We start from the raw sequence: 21375 nt of genomic DNA on the forward strand, positions 1-21375 counted from the left end.
ATCAGTGTGTGGGTCCCACTAAGACATCTTTTCCTAAATGCACTGAAACAAAGAAAAAGGGCAATGCCCTGATTTTCTCTTTTGACAACTGATACCAGTCTCTTAAAGTGTTCAAATAGGACGCTGTCTCTGGAACTTAAAATCACAAGAGGGGCTTCCCTGGTGGCGCAGTGGTTGAGAATCTGCCTGCCAATGCAGGGGACATGGGTTCGAGCCCTGGCCTGGGAAGATCCCACATGCCGCGGAGCAACTAAGCCTGTGAGCCGCAACTACTGAGCCTGCACGTCTGGAGCCTGTGCTCCGCAACAAGAGAGGCCGCGATAGTGAGAGGCCCGCGCACCGCGATGAAGAGTGGCCCCCACTTGCCGCAACTAGAGGAAGCCCTCGCACAGAAACGAAGACCCAACACAACCAAAAATAAAAATAAATAAATAAAAACATTAAAAAAAAAAGGATTATACTAGCCTCATAAAATGAGCTGGCCAAAAAAAAAAAAAAATCACAAGAGCATGAGCATGTAGCATGCCTTTTCGGGCAACAAGCATTACCTCAAGATTAGCTTAATTAAGGTTTAAAAGCTGTTACCACACTTATAGCTCAGATATAGAGTCTGAAATAGATAGTCTCTCTCAAATCTTTAGAATTACAAAAACAGAAATGAAAAAAATAGATCAATTATATTGACTACTTACCAAGATTTAATCGTAAAACACCTAAAAGTCCATAGGCATCTAGAACTTTGGAGTATGTACTCTTGATTGCTTCTTTTTCTGCTGATGCTATAAAAATAAATAAATAAATAAAGTTTTAGGGTGAGAAAAAGGACCTGAAACATCAGATTCTATTTAGCTATAAAGCCAGAGTTTCAAGCAAAAATGTCCAGATCTAAATCTGATATTCTTAACATAAACGCATCGCATAAAATATTTTTTCAAACCAGTAACTTAACAGTTTTTCCCAAAGAATTAACGAGTTACTCCAGGCCCATCTATTCACTAATCCATCCTCTCCTAAAGATCTGAAGTACTACCTTTAACAATATTCATATGTTTTGGAGGTTGCTTTTGAATTTTCTTCTGTGTCCCACTGATCCGTTCACCTACTCTAATACCAGGAACACTCTCTGTTATGATATCCCCTATAGGACAACACCCAACTCCTTAACAAAGAATCTTCCAGAATCTGGCCTCAACATACCCTTTCTGCTTCATTTTTCATAACTCTCCTCTCCTTCCCACCCCCTGCATCTTAGGCTCCAATCAGATTAAACTCTCACTATGGCCCAAGCATGGTCTTTTACATTTCTGTACCTTTGCACAGCGATCTGGCTTTCTGCCTGAAAGACTCTACCCAACCTTTGCCTCTTGGCAAAATTCTATTCACCCTATAAAAACACAGGCCCAAAGTCACTTTCTGGAAACCTTTCTTTACTCCTCCAGGCACAGGTCTTTCACAGAGCTCCCTCTTCACGTTGCCCAAACATTTAAAATATACTCAACACTTGTCCTTCTCATTAGCCAGCCTGCTCCTTGAAGGCAGGAATTCTGTCCTATTCATCCTTTCATCCCTGACACTTAGTGCTTGACACACAGAAGGCTACTAACGTTTAAATAATGAAAGCTAATGGCAATACTTGACCACAGAGTCTAGCAGAGGGGAAATTGTCAGTCTGGTCTCCGTCTGGATTGATTTCTTCTGCTATGAAGTTAATGTTATCTGCTAATGAATATAACCCACAGAATAATTTCCCTAGGACAGGCTGTTGTGGTTATTCTATTCAGGAAAAACAAAACAAAACAAACAAAAAAAACAAATCCTAAAGCTTTAAAGGAAAATGCCTAGTTCTTAGCAAATACACTTATTAAAAACTGAACACAGAACCAAACCACAGCTAGTAACTCAATGGACGAGTACAAATACTACATTCTAAGGTCTACAAATCTGGAAAGGTATGAGCCTCTTCCTCATTCTATCCTTTCCCTTCCAGTTCTTTTCTTCTTTACTGCCTTCCCTTATCCACTCCCTACCCATACCCCACCAACTCACCTCTTAGCTGACTGGTTCACTCCTTATTTACCTCTTATCTCTTGCACTTACCCCTTTCCCCTTTCCTCATTCCTCTATGATCTGTACATGAACGATAGTATGTTATAAATTCTAATAAACTACATTCTGATACAGAATTATAGTACACTTTAAAATTTTATTTATTTATTTATTTATTTATTTATGGCTGCGTTGGGTCTTCATTGCTGTGCACGGGCTTTCCTCTAGTTGAGGCAAGCGGGGTCTACTCTTCATTGCGGTGCGTGGGCTTCTCATTGCGGTGGCTTCTCTTGTTGCGAAGCACGGGCTCTAGGCACACGGGCTTCAGTAGCTGTGGTCTGCAGGCTCAGCAGTTGTGGCTCGCAGGCTCTAGAGCGCAGGCTCAGTAGTTGTGGCGCACGGGCTTAGTTGCTCCACGGCATGTGGGATCTTCCCGGACCAGGGCTCGAACCCGTGTGCCCTGCACTGGCAGGCGGATTCTTAACCACTGTGCCACCAGGGAAGTCCCTCTCTGTCAATCTTTATTGCCAACAAAATGGCTATCTTCTCAGTCTACTGCTTTCCTAATATCCCATAGTACCCTGCACTAGAGCTCTTTTCCTTTGTTTTGAAGCTCTTCTCCAGGGTTCTACAGACCAGCTCACTTTCCCTGCCTGTCTCTCCTCTTTTCAGACCATCTACTCTTATACTTCTTCCTAGTTATCCCACTTCTGCCTTCGAATGAGCTGTGCTCTGCTAGCTGGCAGCACAGGCTAAGACTGAAGGACTCAGCCACTCAATTAGCTGATACTGTCACAATTTTCTAGTATGTTCATTATTAGGGGTAGGTCTTTATCTTTATCAAACCACCCAGTATGAAGTTAGGAAGTGAGGAAGATTTCACCAAGCCACTAAAGTTATGGGGATTTGAATTTCATTCTGCATTCCTAGAGTTCCTATTATTATTACTGCACTATATATTTAGAGAACAGTTACTCCTAACACTCAGTGACAAGGAACACAGCTAGAAAACATCACAACATAAATTTTAATATTTTATAAAGTAAAATAGGAACTCCTTCCCCTAAATACTGCCTTGTTAAGAGTACCACATGTACAAAAGCAAACCTTAGAGAGGCTTGCTATATCTCTGATGATAGAAGGCATGGCTTCCAGGGCAAATACTATTCCAGAGTTTTACAGGTTACATGCTATATGCATTTCAAATACTATCACTAGTAGAGTAATACAGACGTTACTAGACGTATCTATCAGTTTTAGCAGCAGCCAATTGGGGTCCAATACCAGCAGCTAGTAAGGGTTAAAAAGAAAATATATTTTTAATATTAAGTCATCGCCTTCCCTTAGAAAAGAGAAAGTCATTTTATAACAAATTACCCTGCAACAAAATGTTCTCTCTCTAATAATGCATAATAATTACCTTTTCATTAACTGTGCTCCAGACATGTGAATCTACCACGTCTTTCAGGCCCAAAGAAGACCCATCTATTAGACTGTCACCTGATTCAAACATGCAAACAAATGTCATGCTGCTTAGTTATTTGTGCTTTTGTATTATATTCTGAGACTCAAGAAACAGGACACACACACACAATTTAAACTAAAGTGCATATTCTTAGATAAAAGTATGCTAAAAGAAAAAAAAAATGATTCAAAGAATAGATGAGATTTCATTTTCCCTGCCAGGAATTTTTTTGGCTTCCCCTCAAAATATTAAATGAAAATTTTAAATGATTTTTTACAGTGACGAATATTGTTTTAGCTGAGGTACTTGTACATTGTTTCTGTGACGATTAAGACAGTAGCTAACTAGTTACTGGGCTAGGTATTTTTCATGTGTTATTCAATTTTCACAAGCACCCCATGAGCAGAACTGCGACTCTTTCCACTTGACATGAGGAAACAGGCTTAGAGAGATTACTAATTTGCTACTAACCTGTTTAAGCTTAAACAGAGTCAGAGAATGCAGCTTCATGAGGGAAGGGGCTTTGTCTAGCTCACCGTCCTATCCCCGGTGACCTAGCTCAGTGCCTGGCACCCAGGAGGGGTTCAGTAATTTATGTTCAATGAACTGGTGAATGCAATTTCAGAGCCATACGAACGTTTAACTCTAGACACTTCCAATTTCATAAAAGAAAACCACGTGTTTTCTTCTTAAATATTTTTAATCTAAAGGACTGCAGATGATTACCTATTTTTCCATTTACGCTTCAAAGGTTTGGGGTGAATGGAAGGAGGTCCTTTGCAGGCTGTGAGAGTCTAGGTAGAGCAAGAAAGGTGGCCCTGTTCATGGAGTTGAAGCCAGAGGTGGGGAAAGAAAGCATCCACCTGGGGGGAGGAGCAGCCGGGCGGGAGATGCTGAAGTCTGAGTGAGGAGGGTGGTGTCCATCCAGAGACAGTAGGAGTGGCCTGGCACGGGATGTTGGAGCTTGAGAGGGGTGGAGAAGGCAGGGTGCAGTGGAGGGAGCCCCAGGCAGGGTGCTGGAGCCCCACTGGGGTGAAGAAGGCAGCCACGCAGTGAAGGAGGCTGCAGGGGCAACAGGAGAGTGGTTATGCACAGGGGAATGATCAAAGACCACAGGAGTAGGCTTCTCACTGTCAGAGAAGGGAATTGCAAACATGGAAAGAGGGAAAACTAGAAAGACCACTGCAGCGCTGATCAGAATTGGAATTACCAGTATGAACTCACAGTTTTCTAGAGAGACAGACTGACAGAGATACAAACGGGTGGGTATAACTATGTATGCATATACATATACATTTGTATGTTCTCCTTCGCTCTAGCCATTGACAGGACCGTGACCAGCAATAACCCAATAACAACCAGCACACCCAGCACCCAGAGCTTGCCTTCTAATACCGTTCTCCACTAAAAGGAACTAGGACTCCTTGGAGAAACAGCAAACTCCAGGGGAAGGGCAGGGACAAGATGAGCCTATAACATGTTTCTGCACCAGAAAGTAAGGGAGTGTTCAAAGAATGATGGGGGCATGTTACAAAAATGCGGAAGCCGGCTTAAAGGGGCTTCTTCTACTGGTGAAATCTGGGACAATTTGAGCATCAAAATAAATTATAAGAGTAACAGATTACAACCCACTGAATAAACCCATGAACTGAAAGTTTGAAGAGCAATGGGACCATACATAGTCTCAAAGTACCTCACCTCCAAACACTTATTAATTATGAAGGAAAAAAGAGCCAGCCAGAGACACCTGGCAGACACCACCTTAACCCAAGTAATCCAAGTGAACACCAACAGTAATGGGACAAGTCAAGATTGTGTCAACTGACAGGATACAATGAAAAGAACACAGCAGTACTTCTGTAATATTCCTGCCAAGATAACCTCAATCTGAGCATGAGGAACCAGCAGACAAACCCAGAGTGAGGGACAGTCTACAAAACAACTGGCCTTCATCTTCAAAAGTTTTATGGTCATAAACGTCAAAGACTGAGAAACTTTTCCGCATTTAAGGAGACTAAAGAGACATGATAACTAAATAAAATGTACAAAATTCAACTGGATCTTTTTTGCTACGGAAGACACTGTTGGGACAATTGATGAACTTAAATGGAGTCTGAGGATTAGACAGCAGTAAGGTACCAATGTTAATTTTTTGATGGTTATATTGTAGTTATGTAGGTGAATACCTTTCTAGGAAATATGTAATAAAGTATTTGGGGGTGACAGGGTACCTTGTTGGCAACTTAGTAGTCCTAAATAGTTCAGAAAAAAAAGTTCTTTTGTACTGAACTTCAACTTTTCCATATATTTGAAATTATTTAAAAATTTAAAAAAATTTTCTTAATGTAGCCAGCAAAAATAACTGAAAATACATGTGCATATTCCTAAGTTATGAAGCTTTTTTCTCTAAATGGCATGAAGATAAACTCTTATAATACCATTTTATTCCCTCCCCATATATTTTTTTTTAATTGGGGGAAAAAGATTCCCTTCTTTTATGAAACTCCATGAAATACAGAGAAATATATGATTAGGAGGGATCTAATTAAATTATTGTCCCATTTCTCTGGTAATTTAATTCTAGAAAATAATTTGAGATCCCTCCACTATAAAGAGATTACTTAAAATAAGAAAGCCATGGGACTTCCCTGGTGGCACAGTGGTTAAGAATCCACCTGCCAATGCAGGGACATAGGTTCGAGCCCTGGTCTGGGAAGATCCCACATGCCGTGGAGCAACTAAGCCCGTGCGCCACAACAACTGAGCCTGCGCTCTAGAGCCCGCAAGCCACAACTACTGAGCCCACGAGCCACAACTACTGAAGCCCACGCGCCTAGAGCCTGTGCTCCACAACAAAGACAAGCCATCGCAATGAGAAGCCTGCGCACCACAAGGAAGAGTAGCCCCCACTCGCCGCAACTAGAGAAAGTCCGCGCGCAGCAACAAAGACCCAATGCAGCCAAAAATAAATTAATTTAAAAAAAGAAAGAAAGCCATAACACTTTAAAATAACGTGTATAACCTTTAGATAAAACACAGCATTTGTAACAACTTTACTCAATCCATCCCCATCTTTCTTTTTCCCTTAATACTCTCCCCTTGCATCCCAGGCTTTAGCTAAAATGAGTAACTTGCTCCCCTCCTACAGGCTCCATGTTCTTTCCCCTCCCTCCCCTCTCTTTTGTTGTTCACCACGTTCTCTCCATCCCGAATACTTGTTAGCCATCTTTGTGTTTCCAAATACTACCCACCTTTCAATACGTAACAAAAAATGCCGCTTTCTTCCTGAAGTTTCCTCTGATTACTCTGGTTGGAAGGAAATCTCTTTCTTCTCTTTACTTTATACCACAGACACTTGTCTACTAGTAGCAATAGAAACTAAGTCTTATTTCTTTATATCTCAACACGATGCCCACCTAACATAGAGACTCTAAACACTGCAGCTATTGATTAAGTATTCATCTAATAGACAAAAATAAATTGAGAGGTTTTGGCACAAAAGGGAATGTTTTGTAAGTTTTAAAATAATACATAAGGGGAATTCCCTGGCAATCCAGTGGTTAGGACTCTGCGCTTTCACTGCAGGGGGCCTGGGGTCAATCCCTGGTCCAGGAACTAAGATCCCACAAGCCGCACAGCGCAGCCAAAAATAGTAATGATAATAATTTTTTTTAAATAAAAAAATTTAAAAATTTTTTTTAAAAACTTAAAAATAAATAAATAAAATAATACACAAAAAGATAAACATTTTATCTTACCACTGATAGCATTTGAATGCCTTCATTATTGAAGTTTAACAGTTCCTCATAGTGATGTCTGGAAATTTTCAAATGTGATGTCTGTGGTGGGGTGTGAAGGTGAGGATGGGAAAATGGGCACTGTTAAATGACTGCTAACCAGGGTGTAAGCTGTGGAGTGTATAAAATGGCAGGGGGTGCGGAGAGCTGAGAGGAAACAATGAGCAGAAATGAAAGTTCAGGAAACATGGTGATACGGAAGTTCAGGCTACTCGCTCTCCTGTTAGTGCTGTCTTTCAAGGTTATCTACTGCGCTTTCCATGAGGGCAACAGCCTGCGTTTTGAAAGAGAAGTGGTTTGTTTTTCCTCCTTTTCATGTTGTTATTAAACAAACGAAACGCTAGGAAAAACAAACCTTTCTTTTTACAAGTGACTGATTTCTAACCGTGGGTAGGTAGGAATAGCCAAGAAGCCCATTGTTTTAGGAGTCATTCTGAGCCGATCAAGATCTTGAGCAGTTCAGCTGAGGTAAGGAGGGCCACATGTCTTCAGCTCATTTGTTAAGCCCAGAAGGTAAGACAGAGCCTGGCTTCTGAAGTTACTGCTATGACACCTCAGGCATCAACAGTAACTAACCCCCTCCTTATTTTCCTTATTTTAACTGGAAAAACTTTTCTTCTCATGTCACATTCAACACTATCTTTCATTCATCCTTTAAATCTTAGTCATCAATCTAGTGCAAATGTGCATTTCCTGAGAACACAGAGCTATCTTAAGCGTAAATTTATAATTATAGCTCTATTTTTAAACATATCCTCACGTCATTAGAACTGATCATCTGAAGGCCCTCTGAATCTACTCCTAGTGAATATATGAATATGAATCAGGTCATAGAAAAGAATTTAAAGCAAAATAAAATATGTGCCATAAACATTTATTCTCATAAAAATATTTATGGATGAAATTAAATGATGTCCAGGGTTTACTTCAAAATAAACAGTGGTGGCGGAGGGGGGAGATAGCAGATAAGGGATACAGATAAACACAAGCGTCTGTGATTGGACTTCCCTGGTGGCACAGTGGTTAAGAATCCGCCTGCCAATGCAGGGGACACGGGTTCGAGCCCTGGTCCAGGAAGATCCCACATGCCAAGGAGCAACTAAGCCCGTGTGCCACAACTACTGAGCCTGTGCTCTAGAGCCTGCGAGCCACAACTACTGAGCCCGCACGCCACAACTACTGAAGCCCGCACGCCACAACTACTGAAGCCCGCGCACGTAGAGCCCGTGCTCTTCAGCAAGAGAAGTCACCGCAATGAGAAGCCCACGCACCACAACGAAGGGTAGCCCCTGCTCACCGCAACTAGAGAAAGCCTGCGCGCAGCAACAAAGACCCAACACAGCCATAAATAAATAAATAAATAAATAAATATATTTTAAAAAGTGTCTGTGATAATCGCTGAGGTTGGCTGGCAGATACATGGGAATCAACGACACTATTCTCTCTTCTTTGATGTATGTTTGATACTTCCCCAGTTAAAATTTATTCTGACAACATTCTTTGGTATCCTGGATAAATTCAGAGAGGAGAGACGACAAGATAACCTGGCCAGTCAGTGGGAGAGGACAGGCTGCTCGGATTCTAAGTGATCCGAGAGGTATTTTCCTCCAAGTAGGCAAAAGTTCAATGGGCACTAGGACTTTTATAAACTTGAAAGGGAGCAATAAGTTCTACAGCCTTGAGAACGGCCCCATGGCCTGCTCTTCCCAAGGCTATCATATATTCATCAAATAATAGATACATAACAACTTGGGAAAGAAGCAGACTCGGCAATTATAGAATGGAGAGCCCAGGAAGGGTAAATATTGCTAATACTCTGTCACAAATGTTTTCCTTACATTCATCCTAAATAAATTAGCTTTCATATCCTCCTCTGTCAAACTTGTAGCTGGAAAATCATAAGCTTACCTTTACCTGTCATCACAGAAGTAGTTAAGAAGTCTTTAAAACTACGTAAAGCCACGAGCTAGTGATATCCCACAACTTAATACAGATAACTTATTCATTATTTTAGCTCTGTGCCTGTTTCAGAGTTTTTTAACTGAACAAATTCATGACTGAAGGCAGGCCTAATCTACGTCTCCTATTTAAACTACAGGAAAGTAATGAAAATAGAAGCTATAGAGATTATCTATTTATAGACTACAGAAAACACTCAGAGTATAAATATATCAATTGTTCTCTATCAAAATTTAACATACCTATTGTTCTCTATCACATTACTCAACACCTTTTTTTGCTGGATTGGCTTATTTTATAGCACTCTGTCATATGACATAGCTGGCATTACTCAGCATTTTTGGTGTTACACCCGCCCTTCTCAAATGAGAAGTTAAGGCAACTAAGATAAGAAACAAAAGTCAGGCTACAGAAATTCAGATGAAAACATAATCATATGCCTATTTCTTGATTTTCATGAGTTGTGACTCTAAAATACAGGCTTATTAAACATAGGATAATTGCAACACGATGGTCACGCCTGCCTTGCTAACTCTACCATCTGAATGGAAAGAAATAAAATTAACTTATTATCTAAGACATTCAGATAAATAAAAAGTCATTTCTTTAAAAACTTAAATGGTATTTTGAGGATTAAATTTAAATGTAGATTTCTCTAACTTCTGATGAATTAATATTTCAAACTAAATAATTACGCTACCCACTGAAGGTCCTGCCATCCAAGGTCAACATTCTGCTGCGGCTCAAACCTTCCAGGTGGGAACAGACTGTCTTTCCTTAGCTGATGATACAGAAGACCAAGCTGAAGAAAGCCAGTAAGAATATGAAAACAGGATTACAAATTAGCACGACCTTCCTAGAAACACAATTTGCCTGTGGTTCCATGCACCGCAGTTTGTGGCCGGCTTATTTGCATGCAGGTACAACTTTGGTGTAGAAGCAGAGATCCTCTAGTCAGAGGATCCTTGAGATCGTGCAGTCCAAGCTACTCATTTTCAGAAGAAAAAGACTAGAGGTTAGGTGATTCGTCCAAGATCATATAACCAGCTGGTGGTAAAGACTCTTTCCATTTCATTACACATAAAGAGAAAATTATTTTAAAGGAAAACGGTTTTCTTTGTATTAGTAAATAACTAAAATTCCAGCTGAAACATACTCAGCTATCCAAATTAGTGTTCTATTTAAACTGCACATCCCAATCTTGGCAACATTTCAAAATAAAAATAACCTTTCACCCATTTGTGCAACAAGTATTTACTGAATGCCTACCATATACCAGGATCCTGGCAAAGTTCTAGGAATTAAAAAAGTCAGTGCCCCAATACCTTCCACTGGGAAGACAGGCATTATATAATCATACATCTGCAAAATTATAAATTATACTAAGTACAGTGATGGAGTTCCAACAGACTGCAACAGGAGGACCTAATCTAAAATTGTTTGTGGGGGAAGGCGGTGATTAGAATAGGCCGGCCTGCCTGCAGAAGTGACCTTTAAGTTGAAACCTGAAGAATAAACAGGAAGTTAGCCAAATTAAGAGTGCAGGTAGAAGTGTTCCACACAACATCCACATACCCTATGACCAGAAATTCCATTCCTAAGAAAATATCCAACAGAAATATGTATGTATGTGCACCAAAAAACATGTAAAAGGATATTCATACTAGTGTCATTTATAATAAGAAAAATTGGAAATAAAGCAAATGTCAACAGAATAGTGGAATATTCATACAATGGAATACTACATAGCAATGAAAATGAATAAACTACTGCTATATGCTACAACATGCATGATCTCCCATATCTAACACTGAATGAAAGAAGCTGGGCACAACAGAATACATACTGAATGATTCCATTTATGTTAAGTTGAAAACCAGATGAAACTAACCTATGAGGTAAGAAGTCAGGACAGTGATTATCTTTGCAGATCATGATGGAGATAATAATTGGAAAGGAACATGACAGAATCTTCTGGAGAGCCAGCAATAATGTTCTGTTCTCGACCTGGTAGTGGTAACATGAATATGTTCACTCTGTAATAAGCCATCAAGTCGAACATTTATCGTTTATGTACTTTTCCACGTGTGCGAACAAGTTTATCTTTAAAAATAAAATCCTGAGCAGGAGGAACAGCTTTTGTGAAGACCCTGAGACCAGAAAGAAGTTGATACATTCAGAACTAAAAAAAAAAAAAGGGCCAATGTGGCTGGAACACAGAAACCAACAGACAGTACAGTGTAAGACTGAAGAGGGAGACGGACTCGATTTTATTGCAGGTCATTTTAAAGAGTTTGGATTTTAAGTTCAGTGACCAACCACTGAAGGGTATTAAGCAGGGGAATAATAAAATCTAAACTGTGTATTTAAGAACACTGGAGAGTGGGTAGGGGGAGTGGAAGCAGGGAGACCATTTAAGGAGGCTATTATAAAGGTCCATGAAAGAGACTGCAGTGGCTTGACTGGTGTAGAACCAGCTGAAACGGTGAACTGCGTGGATTCTCAATGAAATTAGGAGGTTGAGTTGACGGTACGCGGTAATGGAGTGAATGTGTGAAATGAGAGAGAAGGAGGTGTAGAGGGTGATTCTTAAGTTCTGGTTTAAGCAGCTAGGTGGATAGAGAGCAATCCCCTGAGATAAGGAAGACTGAAGGAGAGCAGATTTGAAGGAATGCAGTGGTCAAGGTGACCATCGACCCAGTACCTGTGCCCACCCTCCCTTACTATGTAGCCATGGTACAGGTGGGGTTTTATGGGAACTCAAACAATCACAGAAATTTCTACCTTCTTTTGCCAATCATCTGCCCAACCCAAGTAGCACCTGATATCCCTGTAGCCACAGTAGTTGGTTCAGGAATGGACACAAAACTCAAACAAGGGGGAGTGCATTTTCATTTTGTAGGTTCTAACCCATTTTCTCAGTCTGAAAAAAACTGGATCTCAACTGTGCCATCCAAAATAAAAAATTATTCAACCCAGCTCTGCATCAGTCCCACACAGCTTTGCAACATCTACAAATCTGATAATGACCTTTCTACCCCATTCTCCAAGAAAATAATCAAATTGTGAAACAAGACAGGCCAAAGTCATATCCCCAGCGTTGACCAAGACAGACCACTAACGAGCACTAATGTACAACCAGTTAGGAATTTACTTAATAATAAGATTCAGGACTTCCCTGATGGTCCAGTGGTTAAGACTCCACGCCCCCAATGCAGGGGTCCTGGGTTCAATCCCTGATCAGGGAACTAGATCCCACATGCATGCCGCAACTGAAAGATCTGCGTGCTGCAACGAAGAGCCCGTGTGCCGCAACTAAGACCCGGCACAGCCAAATACATAAATAAATGAATAAAATATATTTTTTTTAATTTAAAAAATAAAATAAATAATAAGCTTCATCCTGCCTATACTTTGAACATGGTCCACAGGATATTAAAAGGCTGTTTATCTACCTTTCAGTAAGGTATTCAACAGACGACAGCAATCCTATGGTCGGCTAGTGAACAAAATGAAACATAACCCATAATAAATATTTATTGCAAAGACCTAGTTTATATAAGCAAACACACTTTATAAAGTTATGTAAGAAGACTATAATAAAAGGGAAGAAGAGAGAATTTTAATAACATTCAGTATGTTTTAGCCAATAATTTAATAAGAAGTATTTTGTTTTTTATTTTTTCTTTTAACTGACTAAGTTATCTTAAAATCATCCAGGAGTGTAAAGAGTACATAAATTCTTCCAGCCTGAACTGAGGGAGTAATTAAATAGGTGTCCAGTTGACCACTAAGAGTTAATGCATCTCTCCAAATGCCAAATGTACTCACAGTAATTTGATTAGTTCATTAGCTATGAAATGCACTCCAATGTGAATGCATTGCTCATATTGTGTAACATTACAGAGGAATAACAATGGATTTCACTTGCAAAATCTATTTTAGTGGAAAAAGATAAAACACAAATTCTTATTAACAACCATTTAAAAACTCAAGCAAATTTAAACTGTCACCAGTAAAAACATGATATGCAATTTTTAAAGATATACCTCCTTTTGGCACTCTGCTTACAAGACTAACCCCAATTGCACTAATCCATTCCACTCTTTCTGCCTCTTTCAAGCTTAGAGTTAAAACATAACTAAGTAACACAATGTAACGATTCAGACTTTACAACCTCAAAATTTCTGAATGTATTGGCACTAGATGCAAAGAAAAGCAATACTATTTAAATTGCTACTCATATAATTGGCTCATTTTTTTTATCATCTGAACATCTGAAAGTCTTTACATCATCTTTGTTTGTGACTGGGTACAGAATTCTAGGTGGACAGTTTCAGGGTGGTTGTTGTTTTTTCCATTTCAGTACATTAAAGATATAGCTCTTTCTCATCTGGCTTTGACTGTTTCTGAAGTCTATCATGATTTGTATCTTCCTTCTTCTACATTTATATCTTTTTTTTTTTCTTTCCTGGGCTGTTTTTAGGATTTTTCTCTACGTCACCAGTTTTAAGCAATTTGATCACATATTTGGGTGTAGTTCTTTCTCTTCATGGTTCTTCTGCTTGGGGTTCATTTAGCTTCTTGGATGAATGGATTTATAGTTTTCATCAATTTTGGAAACTTGTCAGCCATTATTTCTTCAAATATTTTCCTGCTCCACCCCCTTCCTTCTAGGATTCCAACTGCACATACATATGGGGCCACTTGAAGTTGTCCCACAGCCCTCTGATGCTCTGTTTATCTATTTTAGTCTGCTTTTCTGTGCTTCATTTTGGGTTGTTTCTATTATTTTGTCTTCAAATTCGCCACTCATTTATCCTGCAGAGTCTAATCTATTAATCCCCATCAGTGTATTTTTTTTCATTTCAGACATTGTTTTTTTCAATTCTGGAAGTTTGATTTGGGTCTTTACATTTTTCATGTCTCTCCTTAACATGTTCATTCTTTCCTGTGTTCCTGAACATATGGACTATATTTATAATAGCTGTTTTAATGTTCTTATTAATTTAAGCATCTGTTTCTACAGATTGACTTTTCTCCTCATTACAGGATATATTTTCCTGCTTCTTTTCATGCATGGTAATTTTTAATTGAATGCCAGACATTGTGAAATTGACAGGGTTGAATGCTGGGTATATGTATATATATTTTATATTCCTATAAACATTCCTATAATCTTTATTCTGGGATACAGTTGAGTTATTTGGAAATTATTTGGAAACAGTTTGACCCCTTTGGGTCTTGCTTTGAAGCTCTGTCAGGCAGGACCAGAGCAGCATGTGGTCTAGAGCTACTTGGCTCCACTACTGAAGTAATACACCCTTCTCTGAGTGTTCAACCCAATCCCCCGAGTATTACCAGTTTTCTCTATTCTGGCTGTTTGGAGCATGAACTATGCCCAGCCCTAAGCTCCAGGAATTTTTCTGCCTGCTCCTCTTTGGTGGTTCTTTCCTGCCTTGATAGCTTCCTCATACACTGGCACCAATCAGAAGTCAGCTGATGTCTCAAGTGGAATCCACTACAATCTCAAGAGCTCTGTGCAGTTATACCTTTTCTGGTACTTAGTCCTGAGAATTCTAGATGCTCGCGTTTCGCCGAAGTTCCTACTCTATCTCCTCAACGCAGGGAGACTGCCAGGCTTTATCTGGGTTCATCCTGCTGCGGCTGTAGCCTGGAAGCTCTCAAGGCAGCGATCGCAAGGCTCCCCTCATTTGTTTCCCTTCTCTTAGGGATCAGTGTCTTGTGCTGCCTATTGTTCAAGCGCTGAAAATTGTTTCACATTTTTTTGTTCGTTTTTGTTGTTGTTGTTATTTAAGGTGGAAGGGCAAATACAGATCCTGTTACACCATCATGCTCAGAAGCAAGTATCCTGTTACATTCCTGGCCTAGTTATATTTTAAGGACATTTTAGAACATCTGAGAGACCTGAAATCATATAATAAGAAGTCACATAACAAGGCTTTACTGTTCAGTGAGAGAGAAATTTTTTGCCTTCACCTTTTACTTCCTCATAGCACACTTAAGTGGTAAAGAAAAGAAGGCACTTAGGAACTACTACTGGCCCTATGTTAGCAGGCTAATCCTGCTGCCCAGGATAGAGGAGTAAGGTTGATTTTTTTTTTTTTAAGTGTTGATATTAAGTTGCTATTTATTTTCTTTTCTATTAAATACGAACATTCCAAAAACTGTTTACAAAAAGAAAATGAATTTTTGCAACCCTAACATAAAGTGATATATAACCAGGCTAAATTTCATTTTTCTGCACAGAAATAGTCAACTATAAAAAAGGAACTTCTTTCCTCAACTTGAAATTTTTTCTTAAAAAGAGATAAGATACTGCAACTTATCTAAAGGGCAATCGTGCTGACTAGCGGCATTTGGCAATTAAAAAAACAAACAAAAAACTATGCACACTGCTTGTCATGGCCACCTACTACACCCCTCATCCAAAATTCTAAAACCTGACATTGAACTTGGCCCGGCAAAGTTAAAACATAAAGTTTCTAATTACCTAATGCTAAATCAAACCATGTTTCCCTCTTAGATATTAACAGTTTGTAGGTAAAAACACAGCAAGTTTAACACTTCCCTCATTAGAAAATGCTTACCATTTCACTCAACTTTTTTTTTTTTTTTTATAAATTTATTTATTTATCTTTGGCTTTGTTGGGTCTTTGTTTCTGTGCGAGGGCTTTCTCCAGTTGCGGCGAGGGGGGTCACTCTTCACCGCGGTGCGCGGGCCTCTCACTGTCGGAGACCTCGCCCGCTGCGGAGCACAGGCTCCAGATGCGCAGGGTCAGTAGTTGTGGCTCACGGGCTATAGTTGCTCCGCAGCATGTGGGATCTTCCCAGACCAGGGCTCAAACCGGCGTCCCCTGCATTGGCAGGCAGACTCTCAACCACTGCGCCACCAGGGAAGCCCTCACTCAACTTTAAAGTCTACTGGCATTCCTTTCTTTTTGCGTTTCATTTCTCAACCCCACCAAATAATAACCACCACCCTAACAAAAGCATAAATAATAATTACAGCGAAAAAGCAAATGGTAAGACTATGTCATTGGAGAAGTTATTTAATCTCTCCAAGCCTCAGTTTCCACATCTGCGAAATGCGGATAAAAGTACAACCCACAGAATTAAATGAAATAAAGCATGTCTAATGCCAGTCTAAACTGTATGCTGAGATGCTCTGGGACACTTCAGCAAACTCTCAGGAGAGACGAGGGATATTTTAACTGGAAAGAAACACGGAGATATTCAACACATGCTGGACACTGCCCAAACTATTAGCCTGGGGTAGCTCAGAGTTTTAACATTTGATTGCAGTACATTCCTTTATGACATCAGACATCAGATCTTAGTGAAACTGGGTTTTCAGTGGTTGCTGCGATTAAAAAAAAAACAAGTACTGCTCCAAAATCAACGTGGAACAGGCAATGAGGGTGGTGCTTTTCAATCTGGTGCCAAGGTCTGAAAAGCTGTTCAGTGCTCAACAGGCATTGCCATACCGTAAGTAAAGAACTGTGGCTATTTATGAAGGAAATAAATTATTTTCAATTTCTTTGCAATATTTTTTCCAAACAGCTACTAAAGGCTGTTAGGACATAAATATTTATTGTTTGAAAAAAATATATATTTATTGTTTGGACCTAACTATTTAATGAACAGAACGGTGGCTTAGGGGTGCTGTTAAAAACTTAATGAGACCCCAAGGATGCCATGAAATGAGAAAGCTTAGGCCCCTCTAGCTTAATGTTGTGACTAGCAGAGTAACTTCCAGTAAATGGCAAGTATGACTCCTTTACCGTGTGCAGTTTCATAGAAAAGGCAAGACACTTCACATTCTGTGACAAAGAGCTCCAGAATATTATCCCTCAGTTTTACAGCTCAGGTTTCCATGACAAAAGAAAACAAATAAGGTAGACAAAAGACACTTAGACGGACAATGTGGGGTAAAACCAGGTCCAGAGTTAAAGCCTGAAGATAATCTTAACCACTAGACAGATAAAAGCAATTAATCCTTCCTACCATACCAGCATGTGACACCCAAAAGAACAAAAGCTCTCATTTTAAGAGTTAGGAATTTACATCAACACCTTACATCCTCGTCTTTTAAACAGGTGATCCATAACTTCACAATATTTAATTTACACACTACTGTAACTCTATGCAACTTCTGAAGACAGGTTAAGGGGTACAAGAAACTGTTTAGAGCAAGTAAGTCATTTGGTCCAATATTATCTTAATGTAATGGTTATTTGCTCCCCCCCTTTTATGTGACGACATACTATGACATACAACACGTGCACAATCATTCACTCATGAACAAATGAGTAAGACGCCACTCGGACTAACATTTGTATACCCAGAGGGTCAACCAAGCACACACAACTAGTAAGGCTATGAGACAGCTGTGCAGCATAAATGGTCAACACTGCTGATCCTGAAAGTGAGCACCATATATACATTTGAATATAAAAAACCATTGACAACCAAACACATATGGGTTAGTTTAACGGTGCCATTCCAAGGCTATGCATAATCACAGAAAAAAGTATTTACATGACTTGGAAAACAGCTGCAACAAAGAGTTTCCTGCCAATGCCCTTTATAAACTTCTCTCCTACGTTTAATACAGATGTCACGCTCACCGTCTATGTGAATCATCCTCCATTTCCGACGTGCTGACCTTCTCTTTACTCCATCTTCTATTTAGGATACAATTATAAAGCAAATTATTTACCTTTACTAAAGCATGAGATGGCTTGTAAAAAAATGAGATAGCCTGTGAATTTAAAGCATGTGTCTGTCTGACTGGCTACTTGTCCGTCCCTTGTGATGGTCTTTTCATGTGTCTAACTGTAAAAAAGTGGTGGAAAACTGAACTCAACACAAAACTGATAGATGTCTTCCTTTATCTCTTAAAAAATTAGTTTCCAAGAAGAAGGGTGTAGTGTTCCAACTTGCTGACCATCACACTTGTGCTTATGCTGGTTCAGACGCAGTATACCGGCCACAGACAGTCCACTTGCTACACTGAGTCACTGCTCCACAGACATCAAATTTTTGGTTCAACTGAACATTTTTCTGGACTAGTAGTTTTCAAAAATGAGTAACATTAAAAATGGGCATGTGGCTAAAAAACATATTAACTATTATCTAAGAACGCTTCAGAAGGTTTTTTTAATTTTTATTTTATTATTATTATTTTTTATTTATTATTATTAAATAATAAATATTTTTATTATTATTTATTTTTATTTATTATTTTATTTTTATTATTTTATTTTTATTTTATTATTATTATTTTATTATTATTTTTTTTTCATTTTTGGCCGTGCCTCGAGGCATGTGGGATCTTAGTTCCCCAACCAGGGATCAAACCCGTGCCCCATGCAGTGGAAGAGTGGAGTCTTAACCACTGGACCACCAGGGAAGTCCAAAGGTTTTTTTAAATAAATAAATGCAATGAAAGAAATCGATAAAATTATTTTCCATCTAAAGAAAAGTAATTTTAAAACAAATTGTTAACAGTACTTATGGTAGTTATGAAGAACATTCATCACACACATTTTAATCGGCATTTCAGAAAAACATTAATGATGTGGTTAATAGTTATTTCCAAGAGAATTTTTCAGTAACAAATCCAAACAATGTGTAACGTATGTGTTTCATATCAGCAGTTTGGTCAAACAGCAATTCTTTAAAAGATAGAAAATAAATTTTATATGAAAAGGTACCACACTTTCAAACACAGAATACTGCACTACAAACACAGAATACTATAATCTACATTAGGTTAGTCTTCCCCCCATGCCACTTATTTAATAATCATTTATTCTGCAACATGAGTAAGACACTGAACTAAGCACTAGGGATACAAAGATTACTGAGACCTGGGCCTTTTCCTCAAGGAGTGAAGCATCCAGACGCAGAAACCTGAACACAGTTCCACGTTCTGTGAAAAGCACCAGACCAAAAGTGCTATGGGAACATCAGCACTTGGTTCAGGCTGAGGGTTTCAAGGAAACTCATTACGGACCCCACAGTAGGCAGTAACAGCACTGAAATTCTGGAAACATGGTTATTTTGGATAGCGTCTGTGAGCCAAAAAAGTTATGCCATAATCTATCACAGAAAGGCCTATATAAACCATGCTCAGAAATGGTCATCCCAATCTAATTATATCAGAATCTCTGGGGGGCTGGAGCCCAGGCATCAGTATTTGTAAAAACCTTCCCAGGTAATTATAATGTGCACACAGGGCTGAAAATCACTGATTCATCGATTGATTAAGTCATAGCATCATGACTGATTGAACATCTTTATCAACATTAAGACAGAATTCTAAGGCTTGATTGATTAGTGGATACTTGGGTCCTAAGAGGATCCATGAGCTGAGTTTATTTTCACTTGCACCCTATTTTTTAATATGTGCTAATAATAGGAAAAATGACATTTCATATTGGTTATCTCATGGCACTTCTGGCCTAAGCCAAGAAAATTAAGTGATTGTCAATCCTTAACGATATGTATTGCCTAAGATGTCTAATTGTTTAAACTTTAAACCCGGGCAACTGAAGCCTGTAGAAGTCACAAACTTTGGGTACATGAAACTGAGTCCTGCTAGGGTCACTCTCACCATGTACGTTCAAGAAAAACACCTGCATACAAGCATGTAGAGAACAACAAAAGCAGCATATAAAAAGCATTCATCTTGTGATGCAGACTTAAGTTCCACAAAATGAAGGGAAGGAAGAGACAAGAGTGAGCTGGAGGGGCAGATTGTCATGAAGGAAGAAGACTCAAACTGGAACTGACAGGCTTCGACTGGAAAGGCAGAAAAAAGCATTCTAGCAGTCTTGGAGGAAGAGGGACTGCAAGATGACGGTTGGAAAAAGCACACTACTTTGGGAGAGCACTGAGGAAACACCAGTCTCCCTTAAAGGAGATCAACACTGAACCAACAGGGTGGCACCAAATGATGGCAGGCCTTGATTGACAGGCTGAGGAGTCTGAACTTAATCTTATTGAAAAATAGGGTTACATTTGGGTTTAATATCAAAAATGATTTTAGGAGATTCTTCTGGTAGATTAATATGCAAGATGCATTGAAATTCAAAGGGCTGAGATTGGTGAAGATAAACAGAACACCACAGTATTTTCCAAGCACAGCTCCCTGAATACAACAGGCACTGAAAAAATGTGAAGGTTTTAAAAATGAACATTCTACAGCACAATACACATCTTGGTATCATTGACCTGCATGTCAAATTAATTTTACAAGTCAAATGATTTATAAAAAGGTCTGTTAGCTCTTAAATATTAATATTTTAAATATTAAAGTTTACAGTAGAAAAGCTACTGACATAGAAAAGCTAATTAGTAGAAAAGCTAATGACATACCCAAAAGATTATATATCCATTTATGCTAGCTTTACGGAGAGAGGCAACATTCACAGTTTTATTCTCCTGAAAAGAATTACTTATATAGTCTAAATCTAATGAAAATAAAAAGAGTTAATAGTTAAGACAATGTTTTTAAGATTCTTTTTCTTAAAATGAATGTTAATGCCAAAATGGATGGTTTGGGGAGCTTTTTTGTTTTGTTTTGTTTTTTTAAACCATTATTTGGCATAAAAGAGAGGACTGCTGGAGGTTTGAAAGTAGGATTATCCTTAGGCTTCCTGACCTTGGAGTAAAGTACAGCAATATCCCTAATAACTCTAGGTAATACATACTTTGTAGCTGAAAATTTGGCTTCCCATTATTACCAGTAATCACAATTAGAGAAACATTTACAATTTAGACAAATTAGGAAATCACTAAAAAACACAAGCAGTTGAAAAGGGTTTCACATGCTAAAACAAACCTTTTTCCCCACAGATAGTTTTATCTGGATAGAATTCATCAGTATAAGAATAATATTTGTAGTATGAAGAAACATGCTTTGCAAAATTAATATTGTAGCAAGTGATATTTTAGTTGATTTAAGCATAAATAACAATGTATCAGTAAATGAATTAAGTCTGACCAAATATAACCCATATTACTAACACTTGTTTCTTAGAACACATATAGCCTCTTCCTGTTCACTCAAACCATGTT

At 38.8% G+C, this 21375-nt stretch overlaps 1 protein-coding gene across 16 annotated transcripts in view; it reads right to left on the reverse strand.

The window, feature by feature from the left end:
• Positions 1-21375, reverse strand: part of SYNJ1 (synaptojanin 1) — a 90897-nt gene that overhangs the window by 64060 nt on the left and 5462 nt on the right. For 15 of the 16 annotated variants that reach the window (XM_082459743.1, XM_082459739.1, XM_082459747.1 and 12 more), the window contains exon 3: positions 693-779. In XM_082459743.1, coding sequence (XP_082315869.1) covers positions 693-779 — 87 coding nt within the window. Of the gene's footprint in view, positions 1-692; positions 780-7269; positions 10042-21375 lie in introns of those variants that run through there. The other variant, XM_082459742.1, reaches the window with a different exon arrangement.

Source organism: Balaenoptera physalus (assembly GCF_965194825.1).
Source record: "Balaenoptera physalus genome assembly, chromosome: 4".
Taxonomy (NCBI): Eukaryota; Metazoa; Chordata; class Mammalia; order Artiodactyla; family Balaenopteridae; genus Balaenoptera; species Balaenoptera physalus.